The 27,936-nt window shown below is 41.2% G+C and overlaps 2 protein-coding genes across 7 annotated transcripts in view; one reads left to right on the top strand and one right to left on the bottom strand.

Annotated features, from left to right (window-relative positions):
* LOC134680087 (solute carrier family 52, riboflavin transporter, member 3) overlaps positions 1 to 27,936 on the bottom strand; it is a 66,521-nt gene that overhangs the window by 20,889 nt on the left and 17,696 nt on the right. The gene's annotated exons all lie outside the window — the stretch shown is intronic.
* Positions 65 to 27,703, top strand: LOC134680113 (reticulon-3-B). Of its 6 annotated transcripts, none has more exons than XM_063539165.1 (7): positions 65 to 996; positions 9,750 to 9,785; positions 20,482 to 20,689; positions 24,336 to 24,437; positions 25,752 to 25,858; positions 26,361 to 26,466; positions 27,448 to 27,703. In XM_063539165.1, exons 1-7 carry the CDS (start codon positions 345 to 347, stop codon positions 27,500 to 27,502), a joined length of 1,266 nt encoding a protein of 421 aa, XP_063395235.1. In that variant the 5' UTR covers positions 65 to 344; the 3' UTR covers positions 27,503 to 27,703. The 6 variants fall into 6 exon arrangements, with proteins under 6 accessions (XP_063395235.1, XP_063395243.1, XP_063395273.1 ...); XM_063539194.1 differs by lacking the exon at positions 65 to 996 and adding an exon at positions 2,499 to 2,648; XM_063539178.1 differs by lacking the exon at positions 65 to 996 and adding an exon at positions 9,520 to 9,673.

Here is a 27,936-nt window from a genome sequence, read left to right as displayed (position 1 = left end):
AGTCCGTGTAAAAATCTAGTAAAAAAAATCTGTGGAACTTTATTATACATACATTTTAGTTTGTATACTTTGTATTACATTAGCAATATTTTTTTTAAGCGCGCTCACGTAGTCAAGTCAAGGGCGGGCTCCTCGCACTGGCGGGCCGGCGATGAGTAATACCGCTCGTCGTGCAGAGTGACGTCGCACAGCACCCCACACGGCCGCTCGCTCTCGAGCCTCAGTCCTCCGGCGCCCGGCGCCCCTACGACACGGCAACCGCCTCAACTGCGCACTAACGATTTTCCACCGCGCCCTAGGGACGCGCCCATCTTCCGATCACACTCTTCCACCACTACACTAGAATGGACGGCACGGACGATCTTCTAGGAGGGTTCGGCGACCAGACGCCGGCGGCGGCACCCCTGCCTCCGATGAAGCGCGAGCAGGACTCGACGGACGACTTCGAGCACCTGGGCCGCGAGGGTCGCGACGACAGCGAATCGCCGCGGCACGGACCCGCGCGCCTCGCCACGCAGAACTTCCTCGACATGGAACGGGACGTGTTCGCGGACCCGCCGCGCGCGCCCTCCGCCGCGGACAAGCTGGCCGACCAGCTGGCCGACAAGTTCACCGACAGCGAGTCGGACGCGGACACGGCCGGCGAGTCCCCCCTGCACCGGCCCGCGCCGGTCGCGCCGGTGTCGGCCCCGGCGGCCGACCCCACGCCCGTACTGGCTCCGGCCCCCGGCCCCGCGCCCGTGCTCGCGCCCGCGCCCGCACCGGCACCGGCACCGGCCCCGGCCCCCGCGCCGCCGGCGGAGCTGCCGCGGCCCGAGCCGCCGAAGCCGGTCGAGCCCGCGCCCGCGCCCAAGCCCGCACCCGCCCCAGCGCCCGCGCCAGTGGTGGCGGCGCCCAAGCCGGCCCCGGAACCGCCCAAACCCGCGCCCGAGCCCGGCCGCACGCCGGTCGCTCACGTCATCGAAGCTGAAGTCATCTTCTGCCAGATGGGACTTGGTAAGACATATTCTTGTACTTTGTAATTGTCTTTTTGCCAGACTCATCAGAAATTCTATTTACAGGACCTTCAAACGACTTTTGTTCTCTTGATTAGTCACAAGTCTGGGAAATGTTTTGTGATTGCAAAGTTACAGTAGCGTGTTTAATATTTTGAAGTGAATGCTATTTGCATCTCATGATTTCATTGTCCAGTTTCGGCCCGAACTGGCGCTGCACGCGCTGGATTTTAAGCAACGATGGCCGTTCAAGGCCTAAAAAGCCCGAGCAAAAAATGGTACGCGCGTGACGGCGATGAATCATGGGTCATCAGGTTTTTTCACGACGAAGACTTCAGTACGTAGGTATTAAGATTGGGCTGCGCGCGGGGTGCGGGGTCGCGGGGGTCTGAGAGGTGGCGGAGCGGCAAGAGCATTGACCGCTGCACTAACGGCGCAACAACCCACGTTGCAGGCGGAAAGAAAGGACGTCCGCCAACAATGAGAGCACCCCGGAAGCTGTACAAACTTAATACCTAAGTGGGTCTTATGGCATTGTAATAAGGTTGTGTATTGCATCTTTAATGGTATATCCAAACTGCATTAAGGTCCCTCGAGTCCCTGTACCCATGCTCGCGTATCGTAGCCGTGCCATACCCCGGCGTAGCATACGTGTCGCAGTCGGCGCAAAAATCGATGCATGTTATCCACGGCCCAAAGCGGACGTGGTGACTCACGGACACATTTGCTGGTTACCAAAGCTACCATATGTACACTTTTTATCGATTTCCTCCCGAAATTGATTGAATTTTTCTGTGGGCTATTAAAAGTTGGGTAGTTTGAGTTGAGCGTTTGCTGGCACCGAATATAACTAATAGCGCCTGGAAGTAGGTAAAAAAAAAAGTTGATACGCTTTAATTATGTTGTTTACCATTTACGCAATCTCTAATGAAGAATAAACGGAAAAGTCCGAATATGTATGAACGTCAGGGTAATGCTCAGACTTTTATAAATTGAATCTTGTGACTTTTAAACCACGATAATCTATATTATAATCAATAGAGATCGTAGCTGTAATCAGGACACTGGGTACCCTAAAACTGGAATTATGTGCATCGCAAACATTCGCTGTATACCCATTATCAACAATTTGTCGGGAGAGGACGATAGCACTATCTTATCATCCTTATCTCATGAAATCGGCAGAGAGCCAACAATGTGAAAGTCCCGCGAATATTCGCAATTCGGACCAATTCATAATGTCGCGTGCAACTCATAATTATATTGCCACACGACCACGCATCTGACCAATTTAGATAGTATTGCTACAGAAGAAAACCACCAGACTTCTATTAAATAATACACTTATCTACGTCAGCAGTTATAGAGCTAGCAATAACATTGAAGCGTTGATGTATTGCATGATCATTGGCGTTCCATAGATAGGGTATAGTCTGGTGGTGCGGGATGGGCGGGTGCCACCATCGCTATTTTTAGCAGCAGTCGCGAACCGCGAGCAGCTCACAAGCGCGCGACCTGCCGCCGCGCTCACGTCGCCCGCACCTGCGATCCATGCAGCCTCGCGAACACCGTGCCTAAGTGACTCATTAAAGGACCATTACCTTTTGTGTGTTTGTTGTGATCTAATCAAAATGGGATCCGATGACATCACTCGTGAGTATCGAGTTTACTTCCTTCCAAATGTTCTAGTTTTGGGTGGCGTTGCTATTTTTTCCGGCGTTCACGAGTGTAACAGATGATCAGCCGCGTTTGAGGATTTTTGGAATTTTAGTTCTGTTTTTATAGAAGTGTAGAAAAATAATCGAGTCTGTACATTACTTGAATTTCATAAGTTTTGCCTTGCCACTGGGCGAAGCTAAAATTTATCCTGTGCCCCTGAAGGACTTTGTGTAATACATAACCTTTCCTTGTTTTCCGTTATCTCCACACCTGTGTCTAGTACTTGATTTTGGCAGGCCTGTGCACCATTATCTGCAATTATCTGTCATTGATCAAGTGCCATGGGCGTCTCTAAGGCGCATCCACTACAACTGGCGTGTTTAAAGTCGTCGTGCTATTTATGTCCCGCATTATATGCAATGTACGCGAATAAAAATTCCGCGCGTCGTATAGTTTTGTAGATATGACGATGAAACGTCAGCAGATCTCTAAACACTGCTGACCTAATTCCGGCCCTTCAAAAATGCGACGTAGTAGGCAGTAGCCGCCCTCTCGCCTCCCCTCGCGTTAAGCAGACACAAACAAAGGGTGGCACTTCAGATGTTCAGGAGCTGTAATCGTTTCTTATTCATCGCTAGCCGGCGGAAAAACAACAGACGCTAAGTGGTATTTTCGTTAGCACACAGCTAAATGATAATTGCCTTGGAATTGTGATTTCTAGACGTTTGCAAAACTAGTTCAGACTTTTGTAACATTTCAACACCCGCATTTCAAAACTGAAAACTACTTTTACTATGCAAACGTATATTCATGGCTATGTTCCTCCGGGATCAATAAGCTCGAGTTGATAGACACTACGTAAATTATTAAGTTGCAGTGCACCATAGTTGGGTTTTCCGGAAAGCCTAGACGGGTTGGAACGGGGCGAGGGGTCGCGCGGTGGAGCCTGGATCGATACCGTGCGGCCGACGCATACCTACCGTCTCGAACTTCGTTTACTGACGAGCACTTAGATACATTCACCACTGAAACTGAATAAAAAGTATGAGTCTAAGTTCGAAAGTGAGTCAACAATGCAAGCATTTCGCTGCGGCGTGCGACGACTCAACGACATTGTCACCCCTTTAGTTCAGTTTTTCGAACAATGGTCATTCTTCGCGCCCGCGTGCATTGTGGGGAGAAAGTTAATTTCGGCAGCATTCTGACTGACTAAGCAACCGTGTCGTTTGAAAGATGTTGTCCTTTTGTAAAGATTAAGTAGGTCAATTGTTTGGAAAGTACTAGGTCTATTTTATTGCAGTTGTTCTATCGGTATCGGGCATCTTGTGTTTTGTTAGCTCTCGGATGAGGAGTTTCGTTTGAAAAGGTTTACGATATAATACATGTAGGATGTAGGTGTAGGTATAGGATGTTTCGTGTCCCAGTTAATAGACAACAATCGATAAGGCGAATGAACCCCGCGGGTCACTTCGACCAGTATTCTACTTATCTCATGAGATGTTGCCGCGTGCGTTATTTATGTTTAATATGTCTGTTTGTACCTGTTCTGTCATCCATTATCGTAACTGAAGATCATAGTAATTATCTGGCACCGACATTCTGAACGTATAATATAGATCGAGCAGATCGTTTCCTCGATCTTGACTAGTCAAAGATTTTCCTGTTCTTTTACTCACTAAAGATAGTAAATTTCTCTTAGCTGTAATCTCGGCGACTTGCTGAATAAAATAAGTGCTGAAAGAAAATTTGTTAAAATATGAAAATGCGTCACTTATTTATTGATTGAGACATAATTAGCGATGACATCTCCCACAGTCCCGCATGAGTTAACAAAGTACCCATTAGTTAAGAATGACTCACACCAATCTATTATTCTATGTAAATTTATGGAAGTACTTACTCGCGGTGTCGGGGTTTGAGTATTGTGTCTACGTATACTTATAATACTATATGCACCCGATAAGAGTTTGTATATTGGTAACCTTACCTGCTCATTCGTACTTTATAATTGTAAATATTTCTAACCTGATGGTCAATGTTATAAAATTAAAAAAAGGGTACATTGTTTCCTAAGTGGTGAGGTCAGCTATTTCTGTAGGTATAAGTTTGTGGTTTCCTTATCTGAAAGTAAACAAACTAGCGGTCGCTATCCCATTGAAATGCAGTTAACATTATTTCCAAATGGCTCTATAAATAATGCATCTTCCTTCATTTAGAACTCCAAATACTCCGATAGGGCTACCTCTATTTTGATAGACTATTGGATTCTATCAATACTGTGCTAACGACCAAATGTCATTTTCTTAATGACTAATACTTCAAACTTATGAATACGGACGGCATTGTGCATGCAAGTCCCAGTATAAGTGTGCCTTCCGATTAGGCATAGCTGTTAGGGATCTCAGCTACAGTTCTTCCGAGTACTCGAGTGCGCTTGGAGCATTTGCAATACACGACCTGGTCGAAATCTTGACAGACAAATGGGTATTCGTCGCGTGGTGCAGGTGCGGTGACGTCACTTCTATATTTATTTGGTCTGCCGTACCTGCCGTGTCGCGACAGGATGGTATGGACTCGACGGGAGCCGGTGATGTACAGTTATTAACGATATTGAGCCTATTATGTATGCGGAAGTAGAAATGCCCCTCTGTTTGCGTTCCGTTCGCATTTTGTCATTGTCATTTAGAACATTGACAAGTCAAATCAAGTAGTGAAAGAAATGGGAAATATTTTTGACTGGTTCCTGTATATATAACTATGATTTCTGTACATAACTAAGTGTACAATCAGTGTACAATAGAGTCAATGTCTTCGATATGTTCTTCAAGAATGAACTTTACTTCGTTGACACGGCAACGCAGGCCGTGTACAAAAATGATTTTTGCGGAGTTAGATGCTCTTCTGAAATTAATACATGTAGCAATTATGAAATCTTCCCATTGCGATGCTAAAGCCCCATGTGATTGAAACTTCTTTTTTTCTTCTCCAATAACGGCTAGCCAACTAGATCAATCTTGAATTGCATTTGCTTGAAATGTGTCGCATGACATTCAAAGTTTTGACGGCTGACGACGTAAGTACTTTGTCACCAGGCAACAAAGTTCGTCTTGGGACTTATTGTCCTCAACCGTTCGTTTTACAAACTCGGTGATTTAATGTTGAAAGAAGCTGATGGAAATGTTAGGTCGTAAAATGCGAAAACTTCCCCCATCTAGATATATTTATACAAATTTTATAACTTCCCCGAATCAAAGCACCTAATTATTGTAACTGGCATGAATCATGGGGGTGTAGTATCATGCGAGGGTGAAACATCCAACAGCCCTTGACCCGCGACAGTGTAATAGTGTCTGACTCACTTGTTGGCTTTATATTAATTGGACACCAATATTTCTAATGACAGTGTGTTAGCAAAAATCGGATATATAAATAATGGTCTCCCTGTACTACATATTTATGTACATGTAGCTTCCTGAATTGTCCTCTGTATTGCTATTATTTATTGGTAGCCTGGGTCGTACTGTTCACAAATTCTATAACATTGATTTCTGTGGTTGTTACTTTGTTTCATAGATCATACCCTGAACATACTAAACATCCTGATAAACATGTTATTTTCCTTCAATCTAACTTTAACAGGAAATGTTTTTACAAGTCTCGTGAGGCATCATTGCCGCCCATTACGGCCACTCCTATTTGTTCAATTCTTAATTTCAAACGAGGAAGAACAAACAGGAATTATGCTTGAACTTAAATCTTCGGAGTTTTCTTTACTGTTCATAGTGTTTATTAGTGTCCGACCGAAACATGTTTTTTTGCCGAAACCGAAACCGAATGTTCGGCTTTGGCTCTAGTTTCGGCCGAAACCGAAACCGAAACTTTTGTAGACTTGTTAAAGTCGTTGAAACGATGACATTAAACCCCTTTTATACACATATTATAGGGCTGTCAACACCCAATATCCTTGAAATTGATGTCACTTAAGCAGTTTTTTAAGAAAGTTACTAGAGTTAGACCAAGATAATTCTGCAACGATTTTGATAACACACACAGTGCAAGTGTTATTTTAAACGTCAAAACTTCTATGAAATTATGATGTATAAATAACATTTGCACTAGTTGCACTGCGTATGCTATCAAAATCATTGCAGAATTTTCTTGGTCTAACTCTATTCATTCACCAGTCAAGTTAACATGTAGATACAGGGTCAACCAAAAACGCGAGCGCGAAATTTTTTGTTGACAATATCGCAAGGCCGGGTACCAATCTTCACCTGGGCCTAAAAGTCCGAAGTGCCCCATTGAGGCGAACTTTCATGCGAAGTCAAAGCCGTGCTTCAGGCTTCAGGATAAGTAGTTGAGCACAGACTCCAACCAATGTCCCCGCAGGCCGAGCATGGCGCGGCGAGGCCAAAGGCTAAGCTGAAAGTAGAGGACATGGGGAACACAAACCAATAGTAAATTGAGGTAAAACCACTGATTCACTCCGAAACAATTAGACAGTGTGTGCGTTGTAGGTATTGCCAGCCTCTTAAGGATGCGTCGACCGGCCAGTGGCGCCCTCATTAGTGGAATTGTGTTTTATACTAAACCAATTAATTTCTGTACCTATACATGAATCAGTATAATATGTAGGTATTAATATTGTTGTCCTACTTATTCCCCAACTTTTGGTCTTATTCCGAAGTACCATTTCGTTAGTTTCGGCCCGGCCGAAACTTTCGGCCGTTTTTTGGCCGAAACCGAAACTACAGCCGAAACATGATTTTTTGACCGAAACTGGCCGAAACCGAAACCGAAACCGAACCTTCGGTCGGACACTAGTGTTTATCCTTTATCCTACGTGTTACTCGTATGTAAAAATCGTATTTTTTTACAATTGTGTATCAGTATAATGTTTCGTTATAGAAAATGTGGTTGGTTCCTACCGGTTGCTGGTCAGACTCCTCGAAGTGTATACGTTTCTTCACGATCTTATTTTTTGCATGATCTTTATTAACAGGAAACAAGTTTGGCACTCTTCCATGATTCACTAATTATAAAACTTCTATTTCGAATTATTCCTCAATTCCTGTGTCATCGTAATCAAATCACTAATATTTCTCAGTGTATGTTCATTCTTCATACAGTTCATACTCTTATAGTATGTTTTGTACGATGCTGAAACACAATCAACTTTGGTTGTGTTTCGGCATGATGTTGAAGTTGTTTATGGGTCTTTTCATCGCTGCATATACAATACAATGTGGCATCTGTGTTCTGATATGCCGAAAGTTTGCAAAATTTCGTAATTTCTACCAGAGAAAATGTTCGATAAGTTTCTCAATGGTGTGGAAATTGAAGTTACTAAAATATAAATTCCGCTGAAATTTTCTATAAAATTCTGAGATCCTTCTCAACTTAAGAAAATTTCCGCAATTTGCTCATCTGTGTATTGATCGCTCCCAAAGTACATATTATGATATATGAGATAAATAACTTATTTAGGCGCTTTACATCAGAATACTGTAAAAGTAAAAAGTAAAAGTAAATTCTTTATTTGCATTAAATAAAGTAAATTAAATTAATTGTTAATGAAGTATTACATTAGGTATAGGTTTAGGTAGGTATTGATATTAATTTCAAGTACTAATAGATAAAACCCATAACCCATGACCCTGCCTATGAAGCCGATGGTCCCGGGTTCGAATCCTGGTAAGGGCATTTATTTGTATGATGATACAGATATTTGTTCCTGAGTCATGGTTGTTTTCTATGTATTTAAGTATTTATATATATTATATATATCGTTGTCTGAGTACCCACAATACAAGCTTTCTTGAGCTTACCGTGGGGCTCAGTCAATTTGTGTAAAAATGTCCTGTAATATTTATTTATTTATTTATTTATATCAACAGGCAGTGGACGAAGCACGTGCTTCCTACAAAGGTTGCATTGTATTGTCTCGGTTACATGTGTTGTGTTGTGTGTATAGTAATTTACGTCTCCGATGTTCATATAACATTGCTAATGCACTTGACTCTTTCCTGACCTTTTCTCTCCTGAGTAACGTTCATGTAAGGTTATAGGAATTCAAATTCGCGACTGATTGTTTTAGTGAACTACGTTCCTAAACTAGCGAGAAGCTAAACGAAAAATCTATGAAGTTATTATACCTGACTGTGAATTCGATGATATTTTTACCTGACTACCTACTACATGTTACGTATGAAGCTAGCTAGTAAGCTCAGTTAGATGTTATGCGGTAATCTCTGATAAGGAATGTGTCGACGCGCATTAAGTGATTAAGTAAAGCTACATAACGCAGAATCATGGCCGGGTGAGTCACCGGCTGACAACAGGGCAAGGTCGCTGCGATGATGTCTCGCAAACTGTCTGCGACAGGGAATGGGAGAGCGGCCAGCACTAGCCATTATTGCGGCCCTAGGCATTAATCGGTCAGGACCCTAGATTGTTTATCTGCTGATGGCTGACCCTTGACAGCAGTGCCGCTTGACGATTTGTCTACGACTCGACTCGCTAGACGCTGCATCTAAGGCTTCGGGTGCTATTGTATGCTAGGGATGTACAGGCGCCATCAGATATATTAAACCGGCCAAGGTGTTCACAAATATCTGAACCAAGCATCTGTGACCACGACGCTAAACTGCTCGTTCAGACTTTTTTAAGCACCTTGGCCGCTCCAATAAGTCTGATGGCCCCTGTACCTGTAAATACCTATGCTATGGCTGGGGGATTTCACAAATGTATTGTATGCACGCTTCCCAACTAACCGATTTCGCAACTAACACCTGTTAATGCAAGCGCATGCACCGGCGGGTGGTGGTGCTGGGCAGGGCGAGGGTGCGCGGAACGCATGCGCGGGCGGGGCGCGGCGGCGCGCCAGTGGTGCCAGTATCGACGCGAGAGTCTGGCGCGCCGCGCGTGTTACCCGCACTCGCCGTACTGTAGAGCACGCGTTACGTAAAACGCGGCCATGGCGGACTCCGGGCCTACCCTATGCTCTGTGCTCAACCCCCGTAAGTGCCTGACGGCCCGCTTCGCTCGCTTGCCTCTGTCGCGACTAACCCGCTAACTCGCAGCCTTCTCTTGCAGATGCTTGGTTCGACCCGCAGAGGCTGCATCCCGAAGGTGAGTCCAGGGCGGAGGGCAGAAATAGGAGAATCGCTTAGGTCGGCGCGCCGCCAAGTGGGCCGCCGCCCGGGAGCGCTCGTCGCGCCCCCTGCACTGTGACTGTGACCCAGTGACCGACGGCGCCGGTGTTGTGAGCACAGTGTTGACAGTGCACAGTGTCCCCTGAAGCCCCCGGTTCCTCTCATGAAGCCCTATCCATCACACATGACACACGTTTCGCGCTGTCGCAGACCGATATATAACCTCGCGTGTCACTCCGACGTGCCCGACCTCATTCAAACACTTGCGATTATCATTCAGCGCTCTGTTTGTCACGGTGATAGGTACATCGAAAATTACACTGTTAAACTCAATACAGACGTAAACCACATGTCCGCTTCTAATTCCATAGCCTAGTTCAGTATGGGGATCATTAAACTTTGGCTAGTATCTGCCAAATTATATTGGCGCTCAAAAATTTTACTATCCGGTATTCCTCGTTGAGGTTGTTGCCTCCGTGTATATTTATTAATATCTGTCCTAATGCCAAAACGTGCGAAGGACGCCACTGTCCCCGCAATGCGGAACCGAGTTTGGCCGTGTGTCTCATCCTCAAACAATTCACAAATTCCTTCAATAGTTTTTGACTCGAAATTATCGCCCAATGTAGTTCGCGCAAGCGCGCTCTCATCTCGAACTTCAGCTCTGCCAAGATCAAATTAGACTAATTTCGAACTGACATTGACGCCTAAACAATACAAACTATCGCGATTGACCCGTCGCTTGCAGATACATAGTGCTCAATTATAGAATAAGCTAGCAATTGGTGAGGGCAGGAGGGCTCGGAAAGAATCAGGTCGGGCCGTGATGCGCGGTCCGTTGTATACAGGACAACGGCGTTTGCTTCTGTCTGTGATTGTTGAATGTGTATTGTGTAGTTTGCATGATTTGCATGTTAATTTGTTCTTATAATGTAGTAATGTACTTATTGTACTTATAATGTGGTGGTATAACTGTTTGAGCCTTAAAAGTCTCGCGAAAGACAGTACCTAGTCAGTTGCCAATACAGCTCGGGTTTAAGCTATTGTATTGACTAATGCGATTCTCTTTAATACCCGACCCCGTCTACGATACGCTGGGTCTAATTAAATTAGAAGCGAATGTGCTCTGATGTCATGTAGGCCAGACGAGGGCGAGCAAGCAAACATGTAGGCTATCTCGTCCGTATAGGGTTGCGATTGCGATGCTGTTCCCTCATTGTTTCCGCGTGTACCTGATGACTACTGTTGCACCACGAAACACGATCCGGCCCCGGAGGCCGCGGTACTCCATCTCTTGTTAATAATCAGTTCGTATCGGCCATTCCTTGAAAACTTTACACACTTCGGTGATCAGCAACTCCAATCTCAGATTTCGTGGAAATTACTTAGCTAAAGTGACCCTCGAACTTCTTTAAAACTAGTCAGTCAGACAGAGCTTCGTATTTGAATATATTGGCCATTTATTACGCACTCAAAGCAAGCTTAATAACTCTTAGGATTCTTAAGATCTCTACATAATATGTTTTGTGGCGTTATTGAGGTTTAGAGTCAATATTAAGATATGACGGTCAACATTTTACATCATCATCATAACTTAAGAGCGTTGGTCTTGTCGTTGGAGTAATCGCCAATCATTTCTTTCTTGTGCCAGTCTTAATTTCCTCATACGACGCATTATTTTTTATTTGGCTGAGATAAGTATTTCTAGGTCTCCTTTCTTCTCTTATCTTTTCAATCCTGCCTTCCAGGATGTTTAGGAAAAAGTTGTCATACAAGCATTAATTTCTTACCTACATATTTAAAACCCACTCCAATCGCCTCTTTATGAGAAAGTCGTCATCGAAAAAAATCAGTTCCTACACTTCCTACAAAATACTGTAAAGGTTTGACAAACCAGGCGTCAACATAACATCAAGATAGGTAGCTAAAGGCCAGATGAGTCGCTTCCCGCGTCCGTCGGCTATCGGTACAATAGCTATCTATATCTACCGCCAGGACACGCCGATAACACGTGTTGTTGATACGTGTGGCGAAACGTTTTTATCGTGATTCATGTCCCGTGGGACCCGATAGCCCCGATGTGTCGAAATATACATCTATTTGGAAACAACACCATGTCGCAGATTGAAACGGTTTGTAGCAATGGCAATTCTTTGTGGGTCTGATTCCAATAAGATTCAACAAAGAATATGATAAAACCAGAAGAATTTGACTAGTACTTGCTACTACTCGAGCAAGTCAAATTGAACTACTTACTAGTAAAATAAACGCGAACGTCATAAAATTTAATTACAATGGAAAGTCAAATGAAAATCATTAAAATACCTTTTTCAATAATATCCAAACTAATTTACATATAGATATGACCGTGATCCATGGTTTGACCCAAAGGACTTACGAATAAATACACTACGAATAATGAACAATACAATACTTATTTAATATTTACACAAACGCTTTCTTATACATATTCCTATCAAAATCAAAATTATACATAATTTCAGCAAAAACAACAAATGAGCAATTATTTTAATAATTGAGCTTACAATTAAGACAAGTATCGACATTCATAGTATTCATACGTTATTACACTTATTACTTTCCTCCATGTCAACAAGATTTATCAGCGCTCTCAGACTAACAAACAGTCTGATAAATGGGTTGACTTGACGTGATCGCCTTGATTAAGTGCGTATTTTTTCTTAAATGTGAACATATGCTCGTTTGGTAATCATCATGATATTAATGATTCAAGAGAAATTATATCCTCAGAAGTAGAGGTATGTTACTTGATATGTAGGTAAAAATGCAGACGGTTTCGTCATTGTTTACGTCAATTTGACACTTTCGTGGAAGGACGTGACTGCTCACTGCACTATCATTTTCTAATTTTAGCTCCACTGATTGCAGTTTATGACGACGTTCATTTAAATTGAGGCCGTGTTTTTGTTCGCTAACTAATGTACACTTGTTAAAGACCTTGTGTCTAACTATTGTTTTTTCCTTAAGATTTAATTGATTGTTTTGGACTTGTTACAAGATAATTAGTTCAAGCCGAATTTTCATCGTTACGATAACGTTTCGCCTTGCCAGTGCAATTTTTCGACGTCCGTTTATCTTTATGATCGCGAATATGATGTGATAATTAAATTGTTTATCGGGTTTCCGCGTAATGTTTGACTTGTAAGTTAGTGGAAAGTTTCTGCATGTCACACACCGTCAAATTTCGGATTATTTAAACTGAATAGGTGGGAAAATTCGCACACTTTCTGAAGGAGTCGTCCCTCACTGCGCGGAAGTGGCCGGTATATTTAGCGACAAGGGCGGCGCCATTGTATTTAGTTTTAAACTGTTGGTTGGTTGTTGGCTGGTGACCGACTAACCGATGATATCAATGTGCACCTGCCGCGTCACAATGTGGGTTCGAAAACAAAATGTTACACATACAATTTTGGCTATAGGGATCTGTTTTAAATTGCATCTGTAGAATCACCAACAGACGTGGGTTACATGGGCTTTCCATTTACTACTTCCATACCATTGGAATGATTAAATCATCTCATCGAATGGCATATCTCTAAATTTCTAAATTTTTATTTAGTCAATTTCGCATAGAGTTCAAATAAACTACAGTTATTAATTTCTCCATTGTTCTAAGCTTACCCTCAGTTGTAACTTGAAACCGTCAAGTTGACATAATAATATCGAGTTTTATTTAATAATTAACTTCAAACATATCGTTACCTATCAGTAATTGACAACTTTTGTAGAAATACATTTAGTTGGACAGGTTCACTTAATAATAATTCAGTTTGTACCGAATAACCGAACCGAATAACGTCTTACCACCAAATTCATTTACAAAATATTTTCAATCTTACTGTCATCTTAGTAGCTTTGTTCCCTAAGATTTTATACAACACCTCATCTCAGGAATTTCCTGATGAGATAATTGGCGCTGGTACTAAATTTTCCGAAAGGGACTGCTATCTGACCTTCCAATACAGAGGAAAAACTTGGGCTTGGAATGCTTAGAAAATCATGTTTATACTAGATAGCTTACGGTGTCATCCTGTAAGCCAATGAAATAGAGTAGATGTAAACTCCCGTCTATGCAATTACATTGTAACTGCGATTCACTTTCGTTACGTCGATTATGCGCAACAGTTGCGTGGACGCAACTCCACTCGTGCGCAGACCGATTACGAAGCAGGAGAGTTTAACACTCATAGGACCACTGTAAATGACAACTATGTCTATGTATATCCCAAAGTTTTCTACTTATGTCATTTTCTATTGTCGGTTTTTGGCATTTATGAATATTTTGTTGTGTACCTAGGTACTTACTCCTTATCGCTAAAAGTGTTTGGGGGTTAGGTAGAATAGGTGTTATTTACAGATCAAAAAGAACATTACATCTCGTGCGAAAAAGTCGATAGTTTCTAAGATAATCGGTCTAATTTTCCTGATGCAGCGAGCCAAATTATTCCTGAGCTTTATTTACCAACCTGTCATTTTAGGATCAGGGCTAAAAAAACATAATTTATTTATAATCAGAGAACTCTTTTGTACTGGTAAACTCCGATTACATTTAGCTCTCGTGCGCTCGGTAAGCGATAAAATTATCTGGACACAGCAAAAAACAAAGGAAAGTATGCTGTTTAACCATTACACGAGTTACTGTGTTCGTAGTGTTGTTACAATGTTATGTTGATTGAAAACCACATACTTACATACACACGTTATGTATTGACTAGAATTGCTTTTTTAACATAATTATGATGTCGGTTCCAATCACAAAACATATTAAAAAGGTTATTCTTATTTCTGTGGTTCCAATACTTAAAGTACCACTAGCGACTAATGGCGATATTGGCGATATATTAGATTAGACTTTTTCTAGCAAATGTGACCAATGAGTCTGTACATATTGTTGATGTAGGGCTAGGGCATGCAATTGTAGGCTATAATAGTTATTTGTTTGACAAGGGTGCAAAGTTAATAGAGAGTAAGAGGGTTGAACTAACTTTGCACCGAGTGAAACGCAACATTTTAAGGAAAATACCTACTAATTGTTAAACATTATAAATCAAATCCAAATGAACGCCGTTAAATATTTATTAACACAAATCATCACTTAAAAAAACAATTCTACCAGAGGAAAAACATGAGGAAAAAACTAAAAATCTGCTTGAAATTACTTTTGTTACGTTGTATTCTTGTGGACAAAATACAAGGTTCTTGTCAGTTTTTGAGAAATAAAGAAAACCTTTGGGTTTGTGTGCTAAAAACATATACCCGCTTCGTGTATAATTTTGTACTAACAAAGGTTGTTATTAATTTTTTTACATATCACGAGATTCACAACCAAATTCGCCGTAAGCTAACCAGTATAAAACTGATTTCAAGATCCGTAACAGCTGCGTATTCCGAGATCTGATTAAATCTGGTCATAGTGAGGCAAACTCGCCAGCGCCCTGTAAGTGATGAAAACAGGCCAGTTTTCTTGGGCCAGGTCAGTGCCTCAGGACGACCGGACTGGTTCTGCAGCGTGATGCGGATAAAAAACGTCTTTCCAATAAGGCTTAGTCATTTCCAAGGACTTTAGTATGAACCTGTCTTAAAACAATCGGTAATTGTATTGTTACTACTACTTTGGTTAACTTCATCATCATCATCATCATCTCAGCCATAAGACGTCCACTGCTGAACATAGGCCTCCCCCTGGTTATGGGGGGTGAATGCCATAATCGCCACGCTTGGCAGGCGGGTTGCCGATCGCAGTCGAGTACACCGAATTTGAGGGACGCTGCTGCCCGTCCTCCGGTGGTCTTGGACGTAGTTTAAGGACATACCCGGGTCCGGGTCCGGGTCTTTGGTTAACTTGTCGGTTGTCAATAAGATGCAAATATAAATCGTCTTTTTTTTAACCAGTAATGACATTGTAAAACGTCTTGAACGTCTAAACAACACTTAATGACACTTTAAATTTCCAGCCGACGGAAATTTACCAAAGATCTCGAAAACTTCTCCCAATTTAGTTTGTGGAACGAAAAAAATTCCTTTATTTTTTGGGAAAAAAATTCATATTTTTTGCGCAAACTTTTCCACACAAACTACGCTGCAGAGAAGGTCGAAAATTTGCGAACCTACAATAACGTACACTAGAAAAACAAACAAAGTAGAAAACATAAGAAAGGTTTGAGATGGTATAGCTTAGGTACGTAGGTAGTTTGTTTACTGATTTACTCGCGTAATGTAAGGTAATCAAATATGTACCTAGGTACCTACTATGTATGTAGGCTGGGTGGGTCTCCGCACTGCGTAAATGTATGTACCTCGCGTCACGTCTGTATAAACAGATACAATTAACAGACCATTAGTAGGTACTTAACTTACTTAGTAGACCTAATTGCTTTGAATAATGGTCTCCGAATGTTTGGTCATCCGCTGTTGATTTAATGACTAAGTGATAGATAAACGTTGATTAAAGTTGGTTTTTGAGGAACAAGGCTTTCTTTAGAGGGAAACCATTTTATCAGAGCACATGTTTTTGTTTTGAAATTGCAAAATTTAAATTCGTATTTTTCTTATTTACACCAAGATATAAAACACCACCGGTAACTGGATAATAATCAGAACGAAACGAATCCTAGTTTCAATGGCGTCTGGACGAGACAAAAGCACAGCCTGCTATTGTTTTCCAAAGGTCCGTTAGGTGCTGTTTAAACCTAAATTAATGAGACAATGATTCTCATTATTAAATAGTTATGAAGTTCTCAAAACGCACCTTAATACTCAGGCTGCAAGGACGAAATTACGACGCCTAGGAGCATTGATGACAGTCAGAATGTGTGGTTTTGTGGTGATGGGAACGCTATTTCTATGTGTAGCTAAATGTCTGCGCATAGTTAGTCTATTTCACTGAATTTTGTGCCTATTTAATTATCTAATTAATCTATTTAAATCTCTAATTAAGGTCAAAAGAAAGAGGGTCCAATTGGTTCTATTCCATTGGTAGATGGGTTTTCCGAGCCCTTAATTCCTTAATTTGATTCCATAAGATCAAGTAGGGATCGGGATCTAGGAGGAACCCACACATGACATACATCACATCTTAGAATTAATCCCGGTTGCTGACGAGCTCGGCCTAAAAACGATATGGTCAATTTGATGAGTGCAGGTTGTGAGTACACGATACCATAAACCGGAAGATGTGCTTAAAGATAGAGCAGGACACAGTGACGGGGTAACAAACTTGAGTAGGCAAGGCCGGAGAGATGAGTAGGCAAGCCAGTGCTAAATTGGCCTCCTTTTTTCTAAACCTATTTGTAATATGTTAAGGTGCCTACTTATTTACTCAAAGTGTAGATTATAGCTATAAATTGCCCCAACTTGTGTAACCGATCTTAGTACAAAATTGGTACCAGAGCGGGATTATTATATTTGCTAGAAATGTAAATGAATCCATCTAACTGTCATTTTAGTATGTATCTACAATATGAAAACGCATAACTAAGTATACGTTTGATCGCTCATGCCATCGCAGTGCGCACGCGACGCCTGTGTGTTGCTTTTGGCAATGCTCGCGGCGCAGACAATTGCTCTTGAAGTTTGCTCGTTAATTACCATTGCGCCATTCAGAACCATAAATTAATCTTTCAATTTTATTTTGAATGGCTAAATCGAATATAAATATACCCCGAATAGTAAGCGTTTTACCTGGCCGTACTGAATTAAGCCACTTTATTATGTCTACTGTTATTTGTGATCTGCAGTACTGTTTCAAATATGACGTAAAATTTTCCAACTCCACTGTTAATACCTACAGAATTAAAAATTAATTAGCCTTTATTATTATCGCGGAAATATTCTGTTGTGAAATCTTGCCCTTTCATATTTTGTGTATATAAAAGATAGATAGACCTACTTATTTAATGGTAGGTAGTAAATTTTAGTTATATTCGAACGGAGAAACTTTATCTTAATGCCACTATTGCCACTTTAATGCTATAACAATATGTTGATATACTCGATACGCGTAATAGATAATTAGATGCCTACACGCACACAAATGGTTTTGCTAACTGTCGTATTGTTTGCAGTAATTAATTGACGAGGCAAATAAGTAATTAGAGTGTGGAATGCTTGAATAAGTAAATAAGCAAGCTGTTTTCCACTAGAGAATTGCTCTTCCTCATAAATATTCAGACGCGGAGATATATTGTAGTGCAACTTCAACCCAAAGTTGTTGTTCAAATGGTGTTCAGTGAACTAGACTCAGGACTACCTAACTAATATGAGTGTGGTCTCCGATTACACATTACTTTTACAGAAGTCGAGGTCACTAACGCTAGTTTGAAACAGTATGTAAAAAGCTGGGAAGAAGTAACATATACCCTAGGGGCTCAGACAGATGTGGGAGGCTGCGCCTTTCACTCTTTGCCGAAACCATTGTTACTCTCTATTCTCTAATACTTTTACTTTCATATTTGTAACACTCCCTACCCCCGAATGATACTTCGTGTCAGTCTCATGTCAAGTTTATGAAGTATAGGCACGGGATTTACGGACCGATCACGCAAATACGTGTTGGAATGAAAGTAAATTTTTCACTAAGTATGCTTTATGTGTAGAGTGGCCATGAAAAACATGAGACAATAATTGTGGATAAAATATTCCTGTTATCTTGTTCTCTGGTAGACCAATTGGTACTTTCATAAGTATTTTAATTTACTTATAAAATACCTACATTTTAATTTGCAAAGTAGAACTGCATACAGCTGCTCTACTTTGCAAATATTCGATCAGCCCACTTTAGATACTAATGCATTCACTTAGACATGTAAGTACTTATCTCAAAATGAATAGCCCCATTAACTTAATTCAATCGTATCGAAGTCGTTGACCGAGGCTCGAGATTCGAGACCGATTTAGTTATAGTGAGTCACCGTTTTCTATAATCGAACCGAACAGACGCCGGTATTTTATCGATACTTCAAAGCAATTGAAATATTATTGCAGCTAACGAGACTGAAATTTTCCGTAATCTACTTACCAGCTTAAACATAGAACTTAATCATGCCCCTGTTAGTGAAAATTGGTTTTGTCTCCTAAACCTTTCCACGAATTAATTTTAACTGTAACAGGTTTGACACACGTTTATGTATAAATGTGAATCTGTGCCGCGAGTTTTATCGTTCCGAAATAAAAGAAAGGCGCCGCGATAAGGCTACGGAGCCGGGGTTGTCATGGTGTCAGTAGTTGCGCGGTGACGTGTGCCCTCGTGGCTGCGCGCGCGGCGCGGCGCGGCCGCTCACACGTGCGCTCGCTCACTCCGCCGCCATGGTGCGTTCCAAGCAGTCGCCCCGGCACGCCGCTCAATACCAGGACCTCCCGCCCCGCGGTCCAGGTACACCACATTATCATCACTAAAATTACCCGTCATACCGACCCCCGAACCCTCACACAGAGCACAAGAACATAAATTTGTCTGGGTCGGCGAGCGCCGCGGACTTTCTGTCGACGTGTCGGGATCATAACATACTGTCTTTTCCGAAACTGCCACGAAATACTTATCTTATCATTGTTAAGATGCACTTGAGAGTGTACGTGTTTGTGTATGTAGTTTAATTAATTTTATGCTTACTTCACAGTTGTATTCGTAGTTCCAGGTGCTTCGTAGTTAAGTGTTGCTAGTGATCCATAAGGTGCGGTTTTGTTTTCCCCGTTGTAGTGTCTTCCTGTTTTGCTGTTTCGTTTAGTTTCTTGTACTTAGTTGTTTTGTTTGATCGGTTAGAAGGAGACAGGCTCAATGGACCGCAGTGTGCACGGGACCGGTCCGGGGTTATTCACCGCATCCCGCGAGCTTACTCAGCAGATGACCCAGTAGGCGGGGTGCCTTTGCGCAACTTTGTATTTACTTACTAAATTTGTACTGAAATTCTTGGATTATCTCCGATGCATTCCATGGACCTGTCAAAATTATTTAGACATATAGTTTAGGTATAATTGGACATAATGTATCAGTTTCTTCAAGTTCCAGGAATTACTAGCAAGATTACTTGATTATTCAACAAACAAAGTTGCACAATTTTTGGCTTCGGCTGAAATGGCAAATCCGAAAATGATGCACCCGTCACATTGTTAGTTTGAGTTGAAATTTTCCTCACTGCTTCGATCGACACCCACCCACGCTAGTCTTATTAACATGCAAAATGCGTGCTGGACCGAGAGACGACTCGACAAACTTTGCCACACTTTGTATCATGAAATATCAGACTGGTTATATCACAAATTATCATAGTATATTTTGAGAAGTATCACGACATCCTTAGCTTTATCATTATGTTGTTTTTCTCAACGGAGCTTCTGATTTTGCATTGTTGACGCGACTAGTCTTCTCTCGGTTGAACTTGTCATTATGCTTAGTTTAGACGATTCCAATGCTAGTGCCAATCTCTCTTTCCAGAGAATGTCAAGAGTTGACACTGTTGTCAGTTGTTGTATTCACAAAAGGTCCGCCAGAGTTCAAACAGTCAAACGCGTCATAGCCAGGCCGTGCTAAACATATACGAGCGGACTAACAAGATTGGCAGTATTGGCACTAGCGACCGGCATCGTAAGCGGTGCTTCCTTCAATACGATAGTAACAATTCATTCGTGTATTTCAGTTGAGGCGCTAATATACTGGCGTAGCGCAGCGCGCTCTGGTGCCGCGCTGGGCGCGGGCCTGGCGCTGCTGCTGGCGCTGGCGTGCTGCTCCGTGGTGTCGGTGGCGGCCTACGTATCGTTGCTGGCGCTGTCTGCGGCCGTCGCCTTCCGCATCTACAAGAATGTGCTCCAAGCCGTGCAGAAGACCAATGAGGGACATCCCTTCAAGTGAGTGCCCGCCTCTTATCAAAGTATAGCGAAAAAGTGTCGTATCATGCCGCGTGCATTAGAATTGCGTAGGAATTTTCAAGCAGATAAACAGAGAGGGAGGAGATAGTATTTTTCTCTGCAGCTGACTGTATACAATTTATAACATTAGCAGAACTCCAGAATGTCCTCCAAGAAGCTTTAAGTAACTGAACAGTTGGAAAATATTTATTTACAGTAGGTCCATAATCCATAAATGCCTTAGCAACTTAATCACTGCTTAAGTTTGTACTGCGTGATATCGAGAATTGTATGTTTACATTTGTCAAACTTTGTTTACATTGAAGGTCAATAGCATAGAAAGTCCGTACAAACTGTCCATTTTATTTTCTTTTACTCTGACCAGATTTCTGGATACACAGATACTTTATCTGTGTAATTTCGGGACTACTGTCTGTTGATTTCTATTCTTCTGTCAAAAACAATAATTCGCGTGCCAAAACTCCAAAAGTTATTGTAACAAACAAATGATACAATGTAGGTATGTAAATACAGGGACCTATATGCAACAGTGATAGAGCCGAGTTGCGCATCCATTCGCGTCAGCCGCGCAAGCGTGAAAAAGAAACTCGATAGGGGGGGACCTCTCGACACATTCATATATATTATGTATGTCATGTAATACATTTTCAGTCAAACATCTCTTTTATCTGTGACGGTGACCGCCGCGGGAACTTGCAAAATATTTATATCATCTCTTTCTTTGAGAAACAAGGAAAAAACCGGCTTTATCCTCCTGAGACTAAGGGCCACTTGCACCATCCCACTAACCCGGGATTAACCGGTTAGCTGGAGTTGCCATGGTTACCAGTACAATTTGACACTAAGTAAACGGTTTAACCGCTTAACTCCGGGTTAATGGGATGGTGCAAGTGGGCCTAAATGTATATTGCAATGTACATAATCGTGCAATCTAATTTGAACCTTTTATGAACCAAATAAAGTAGCATCTTTTGTTTCATTGCTTTTTAAAACAAACGAAATTCTTTGCAATTTACTTATAGAATAAGGTTCAAATTAAAAATATGATAACTTTGTATGCTGGGTCTTACGAGGTTATAAATATAGGTCTGAATACCTTCTTAACACAAGGTTGTTGACTACGGTTGATTTAAGGTTTGGTTTGGACGTGTGCAATGCTCAGTAAAAGTTGATAAGTTAGTAACTAAGTAAGTAAGTAGATTTTGCTCCTAACTAGCCAGGTACCTTTTACTAGGAAATCACCGTGATTCTGTGCCATCATCACCTGATAGTAATAGTAATTACCTCGAGTTCATATAAAAAAATATTTCCTGTGGTCTGTATTATGACAGGGATGGTCCAAATCACGTTGTAAATAGAAGACTATTAGATGTCATAGTTTTTTAACTTTTGCCTAATTTAAAACTTTTGTCAGTTGGTTAAGCCGGTTAATACATACATTTAAACAATCGAGCTTGCTATCCATTCTTCCTACATTATTCATTAAATTAACAGTACCTTAGTCTTAGATTGAACACTTGAACAGTGACGAACACTTGTATTTGAACAGCCTTCACGCGGTCTTTGTTCACCGAATTTTTGTGTTAATTTATCGCGCACACTTACTTTTTTGAGCTTTTCCATAAATAATTGTACCATTTGTACCTAAGCACCTAATGAATTTCATCTTTCTGAAATAGATTAATAGACTGTATAGTTATTAAATTCATAAAATTACTATACAGTTACTGCTTAAATAAGGAAATACTAGGTATCATAAATCATAACGATAAACTCACTTTACTCCTGTTACCATACTTGCATATTAATAGTAATAAAGAGCAAGATAATAGTCACGTAGCAACCAGTTGAGTGCCTTTCATAGGGTAAAGAAATCATTAAATTTCTTATACAAAACACCTAATAATTAGACTAACTAAAGCGGAAATACAGACAAGGAGAAATATATAAAGGTAGTTTATGAATTTGTGGAGAGTTTCGGACCTTGGTCTTGGCCGTGGCGAGGCTATTGCGCGCGATAAGAGCCATTACGTCATCATAATCGCCATCGTTGTCATCAACTAGACTAGACAGTCGTTCGTGGGCGATATTAGACTCAACATTTTTTTAAATTGAGACTGTGGAGAGTTCCAGGCCTTAGGCCTTGACCGTCGCGCGATAAGCGCCAGGGTGCGTCATAATCGTCATCGTTGTCATTAACTAAACACTCGTTCATGGGCGAGGTTAGACTAAACATACAAAAGTAGTTTCGAATTTGTTAAGTTTCTAAGACTGTGGAGTTCTGGGGACCTTGACTTTGACCGTCGCGCGATAAACGCCAGGGTAGGTACGTCATAATCGTCATCGTTGTCACCAACTAGACACTCGTTCGTGGGCGATGTTAGACTAAACATACAAGAGTGGTTTCAAATTTGTTAACGAAGTTTCTAAGAATGGAGAGTTACGGAGCTTTGACTAAAGGCCTTGGCAGTAGCGAGGATATCGCGCGCGATAAGCGCCAGGGTACGTCATAATCGTTGTCGTTGTCACCAACTAGACTTCGTTTCGACAGAAAATAGCATCGCTAATCTTGTGACATGGTCGTGATATTGTCAATATTTATAGTTCGTTTTTTTTAGCATTAGAAAGAACTCCACAGAAGCAAGCGTGCAGTTTTTATCAGGCTCGTTATTTGTTAATAATTATTGAATTATCTAATGTAGCATGGTCAATACATATAATTTACTTCAAATTAATAACGCTAAAAGTGCCGGATTTGGAACCACAAGTTTACTTCTGCGAAGTTCTTTCTAATGCTAAAAAAACGGACTATAAAGTTGAATACTTCTCCAGACTGGAGAAGTATTCTGTTTCTTAGAAGTATTCAAATTTCTAGACAGCTAAGCTTTCAAAACTAAGTACACGAAGTGCTCACCTTCTGTTGCAATTTTTCGAAATAGAAAGTTGTATAATATAAGATGCTTGTAGCTACAGAAATTAGAAATCTAGAAGTAGTGAAAGTAGAAATATATATATTTGAACGGATATGAATAGTTTGTTGATCATGATCATTTAGTCAGATTCTGACCGAAGGTAGTTCTTTTGTGTTTAATGTTATTTTTATTTCTAAATTCTATTAAAAAAGTATTCTTGTATTGCCTCGTTTAGATGACCTGGCATTTGGGAAATCCAAAGATAGAAAGCTACTCTATCGGAAAAAGGTATAAATAACCCCGGTCGAGGGTCTAAAATTGTCGCCGACCGGGAAAGCCGAGCCGAAAGGTCAGGTTACTAAACGGTTTTTCGACGAGATGTAGGAAAATGTTGTAGCCGATAGATGGAATACGTATTTTCTAGATTTATGTCTCGTTGCTAGAGTATACGACATGTTTAACGTTCTCATCAGTACACTGGTAGTTTGTAAACGAGGATTTCGCCTTATCGAGGTTTCTTTTATATATACGCTTAGCGACGCTTCTTGTGCACGTCTATATAGCATTCCACTATTTTTCTGTGGCAGAGTACTCAAAAAATGGTCATAACAATAATCATAGATATAAAATTATAAAAACATTAGTTTGTAAGCTGGCTTGTGGAATGCTCCAAATACGTGAAGTTCTCTCAAAGTTAATCTTTTCCGTTCCAGATTCCTTTTGGAGAAAGATATCAGCGTGCCAGCTGAGCGCGTGCAGTCGCTGGCCGCCTCCGCCACGGCGCACCTCAATGCTGCAGTCAGCGAACTTCGCAGGTAAACACTTGGTTCCTATTCAAATAATACTGTTTACTTTAGCTAGCTATCACTGCCGTCGTGGATACCAAAAGATTCTGGCAGCAAACACTTTTAAATGTCCCGTTTTTGCGTTACTCGTATATACCTATTCTGTTTTAAATCACTGACACAGCTATGGCTAAGGTAGCCGTCTGACAGGCGGCCAGAAATGGAGTAGCAGACGAATAATGTTTTGCGGTAGATGTAGATCCTATTAGACAAAAGAGATGATATTCGTTGATCGGTGACTGGTCACATACATCGGGTGACAAGCAAAAGTCACTAATTACAAAAAAAAATTAAACGTTAAGAGCCCTTCAACGTGCACACTAGCTAGCGCCACAGCTAAATAATCGTTATTATTTAAATTTAAAATTAATCACGATTATTTAGCTGTGGCGCTAGTGTGCACGGTGAAGGGCTCTTAATCGATCTTCTAAATAACTACTAAAGTACTAATATGGTTATAAATAAATAAATAAAATAAATAAATATTGAGGACATCTTACACAGATCAACCTAGCCCCAAAACTAAGCAAAGCTTGTACTATGGGTGCTAGGCGACGATATACATACTTATATAGATAAATACATACTTATATACATAGATAACACCCACTTCACTATGGCTATGAATTTGTGGTGGTGGTGGTGGTACTTAGTGACTTTTGCTTGTCACCCAACGAATTATGGTGAATGCCGGTGAAAATGTTTTTTTAGACTAAACACTCACCAAGAAAGAGCGTCTCGTTTTAACGTCGCCGGTCAGATGTGCCATCGGAATTTGCTAAATGGCGAAATTTGTATGCGACTCGAAATTTTCCGTTTCCTTAATTTCCTATGAAATTTTGCCGAAACTTTCCGCTTACCTTTTTTGAAATTATACGCTAGAGGCTGGCCATAAATTTCTTCATCGATTTTTGACGAATTTTGACCCCCCCCCCCCTCTAAAATCATGCTTCGAATATAAATCATCCCATTTATGAATAGCCCCCTACTTGCATCAAAATTATCGACCAGGGGGCACTTCTCCCGCTGTTTCCCTTCTTTCCATGGGAACACGATAGGATCACCGTTGGATTTGCACTGTGCATGACGGTATACTAGCGTTTATTGACATTGTTTTAAACAGTAGGTATGATGATGTCTTAATGTTTTCCTATGAAAGTTTAAATTGTTGCCGTGCGTTATTGTCGCTTGTATTTCTTCCACCACGCACTACGTCAATAGTTTGTTCCCTGGACATTAAGTACATTTGGATGTGTTTTTTAAGTGCTCTTTATAACGTTCCAGACTGTTCCTGGTGGAGGACCTGGTGGACTCGCTGAAGTTCGGCGTGCTGCTGTGGTGCCTCACGTACGTGGGCGCCTGCTTTAACGGCATGACGCTCATCATCCTGGGTCAGTATTACCTTTGTAACGTTCCAGACTGTTCCTGGTGGAGGACCTGGTGGACTCGCTGAAGTTCGGCGTGCTGCTGTGGTGCCTCACGTACGTGGGCGCCTGCTTTAACGGCATGACGCTCATCAGATCAGAAAAAAAATGTATCGGGATGGCAGATGCTACGAAATGTCACGTGATTATTTCCGTACATAATTAGCCGGGTCCTCACGTGTAGACGTGCCTCGCGCGCGCGACCTTGGCCGTTTTGTGCGCGAGGAACTTGCTCGCGTTCGCTCTGTGTGGACCCGGCTATTTAAGTTTCGATTGGTGTCATCTTGGCTAGGCCCCCAAAACACGACTTTCTGTCAAAAACATAGTTTTAACTTTCTATCAAAAACATACATAGTTCATTTTCGTTTCAATGCCAAATTTTTGGGGATGGATCCTTTTCACTAAACGTCCTTGCCTTAAAAACAGAAGGAAAACAATGTTTAACATGAATGTATGTGTTGTATTGCAGGCTGGATAGCGCTGTTCACGCTGCCAAAGGCTTACGAGATGAACAAGGCGCAGGTCGACGCCAACCTCGAGCTGGCGCGCGCCAAGATTAACGAGATCTCCGCCAAGTAAGTATCATCTTATATGATGTATTCCGATTTGTCCCCGTCCCATGTGACTGCCGCCATACAGGCCATAAGACAAGGGGGGGACAAATGGGATAGATTTATAATTTATATGGGAGGTGTATTAACCTGTACCTACTTCCATCTGTGTCCGACGGGGACAAATAGGGATACACCTCATCTAATAATAAGATATAGTCTGTCAAACAACTTTGTCAGTAGATAAAGGCGCGAAATTCAAATTTTCTATGGGATAATCCTACGCTTCTATATTTTTAAAATTTTCCGCTTTTTTCTACTGACGGAAATGGCTTGATAGACTACGTCATCTATCATCACACTCATCATTATAGTTTGCGACACGGCAATATACTGAGAGAAAAATCATCACCAGGAATTCAAAGGAAAAAAAACAGTTCTGTACTGGGGGAAAAAATGAAGTTTTAGTAATAATTATGGACGTTTCACTATTTCTGTAAAGTTTATTTATTTCTACAAACAGCTCAGTAATAACAAATATAATTTCAACAAACAGATAATAGAAATTGCAAAAGTCAATTTGTTCCTATTAGTTAACTCTCCTTGTCCCCGGATTAAGTTTATTTTTGTAATTCTAAGCGCCACTTGCACCATCACACTAATCCGGGGTTAAGCGGTTTAACCGTCAACCAAGTGTCAAATTGTACTGTTAACCATGGTAACTCCAGGTTTAACCGGTTAACCCCAGGTTAATAGAATGGTGCAAGTGGGCCTAAGTGTATTTTTGTTGTCCTTTTCTCTCAGTGTAGTGATGCTTTCGCGTCCTTGCACATTATTTTCAAGATTTTCTCAACGGAAAAGTGACGTCACAGTATAGGTTGATAATTAGGATTAGGATTTTGAAGAACATGCAAAAAAGGAAAATTAAAAAAAAAATCGCATGCAATTACATTATAATATAGGGTTGTCACAAGCAATGCTAATTCTACGTTTTCGTATTTCCAGAGTGCGAGCAGCAGTCCCACTCGGCAGGAAGTCCGAGAGCGAGAAGGACAAGTAAAGCGGGACGGAAGATTGGGGGCGACGCGGGAGCGAGCGAGAGCGCGCGCAGGCAGATCTTTTATTAGCGCCGGAGTACTTCACTCTTTGTTATATTTATTGTACTATTAAAGATAATACTTTACGTGTAAAGCTTTATGACGAGTCATGCGGAGATTGTATTTGCTTTTTGAAATTTTAAATTAAAATAACTGTCGAACCAGTCGGGTGTTTTTATTTGTTAGTTATTATAGTACTATTTGCAAAAGCGCTGACAAAAGATGGCGGATCCGGAAGGTTTAAGTACAAATTGTTATTTCCTAGTCTTTTCTCGGAGTCTGAAAACATATCAAGACCAATAACCTTTTCTCCAATATGCTCGGAAATGTTCACCTTACTGTAGCAAAAATAGTACGGGAAGTTCTTCGTTAATGTCAAACTCTAACTAAAAAACAT

Source organism: Cydia fagiglandana, chromosome 1, assembly GCF_963556715.1.
Source record: "Cydia fagiglandana chromosome 1, ilCydFagi1.1, whole genome shotgun sequence".
Classification (NCBI taxonomy): domain Eukaryota; kingdom Metazoa; phylum Arthropoda; class Insecta; order Lepidoptera; family Tortricidae; genus Cydia; species Cydia fagiglandana.
The sequence above is the reverse complement of the archived record's forward strand: the minus strand, read 5'-3'. Positions and strand labels throughout refer to the sequence as shown.

Coding starts and splice junctions, on each gene's coding strand:
- LOC134680113 (XM_063539165.1), top strand. CDS start 345: ATGGACGGCACGGACGATCTTCTAGGAGGGTTCGGCGACCAGACGCCG. Junction 25,859..26,360: donor CATGACGCTCATCATCCTGG/GTCAGTATTACC, acceptor GTTGTATTGCAG/GCTGGATAGCGCTGTTCACG. Junction 26,467..27,447: donor ATTAACGAGATCTCCGCCAA/GTAAGTATCATC, acceptor TCGTATTTCCAG/AGTGCGAGCAGCAGTCCCAC.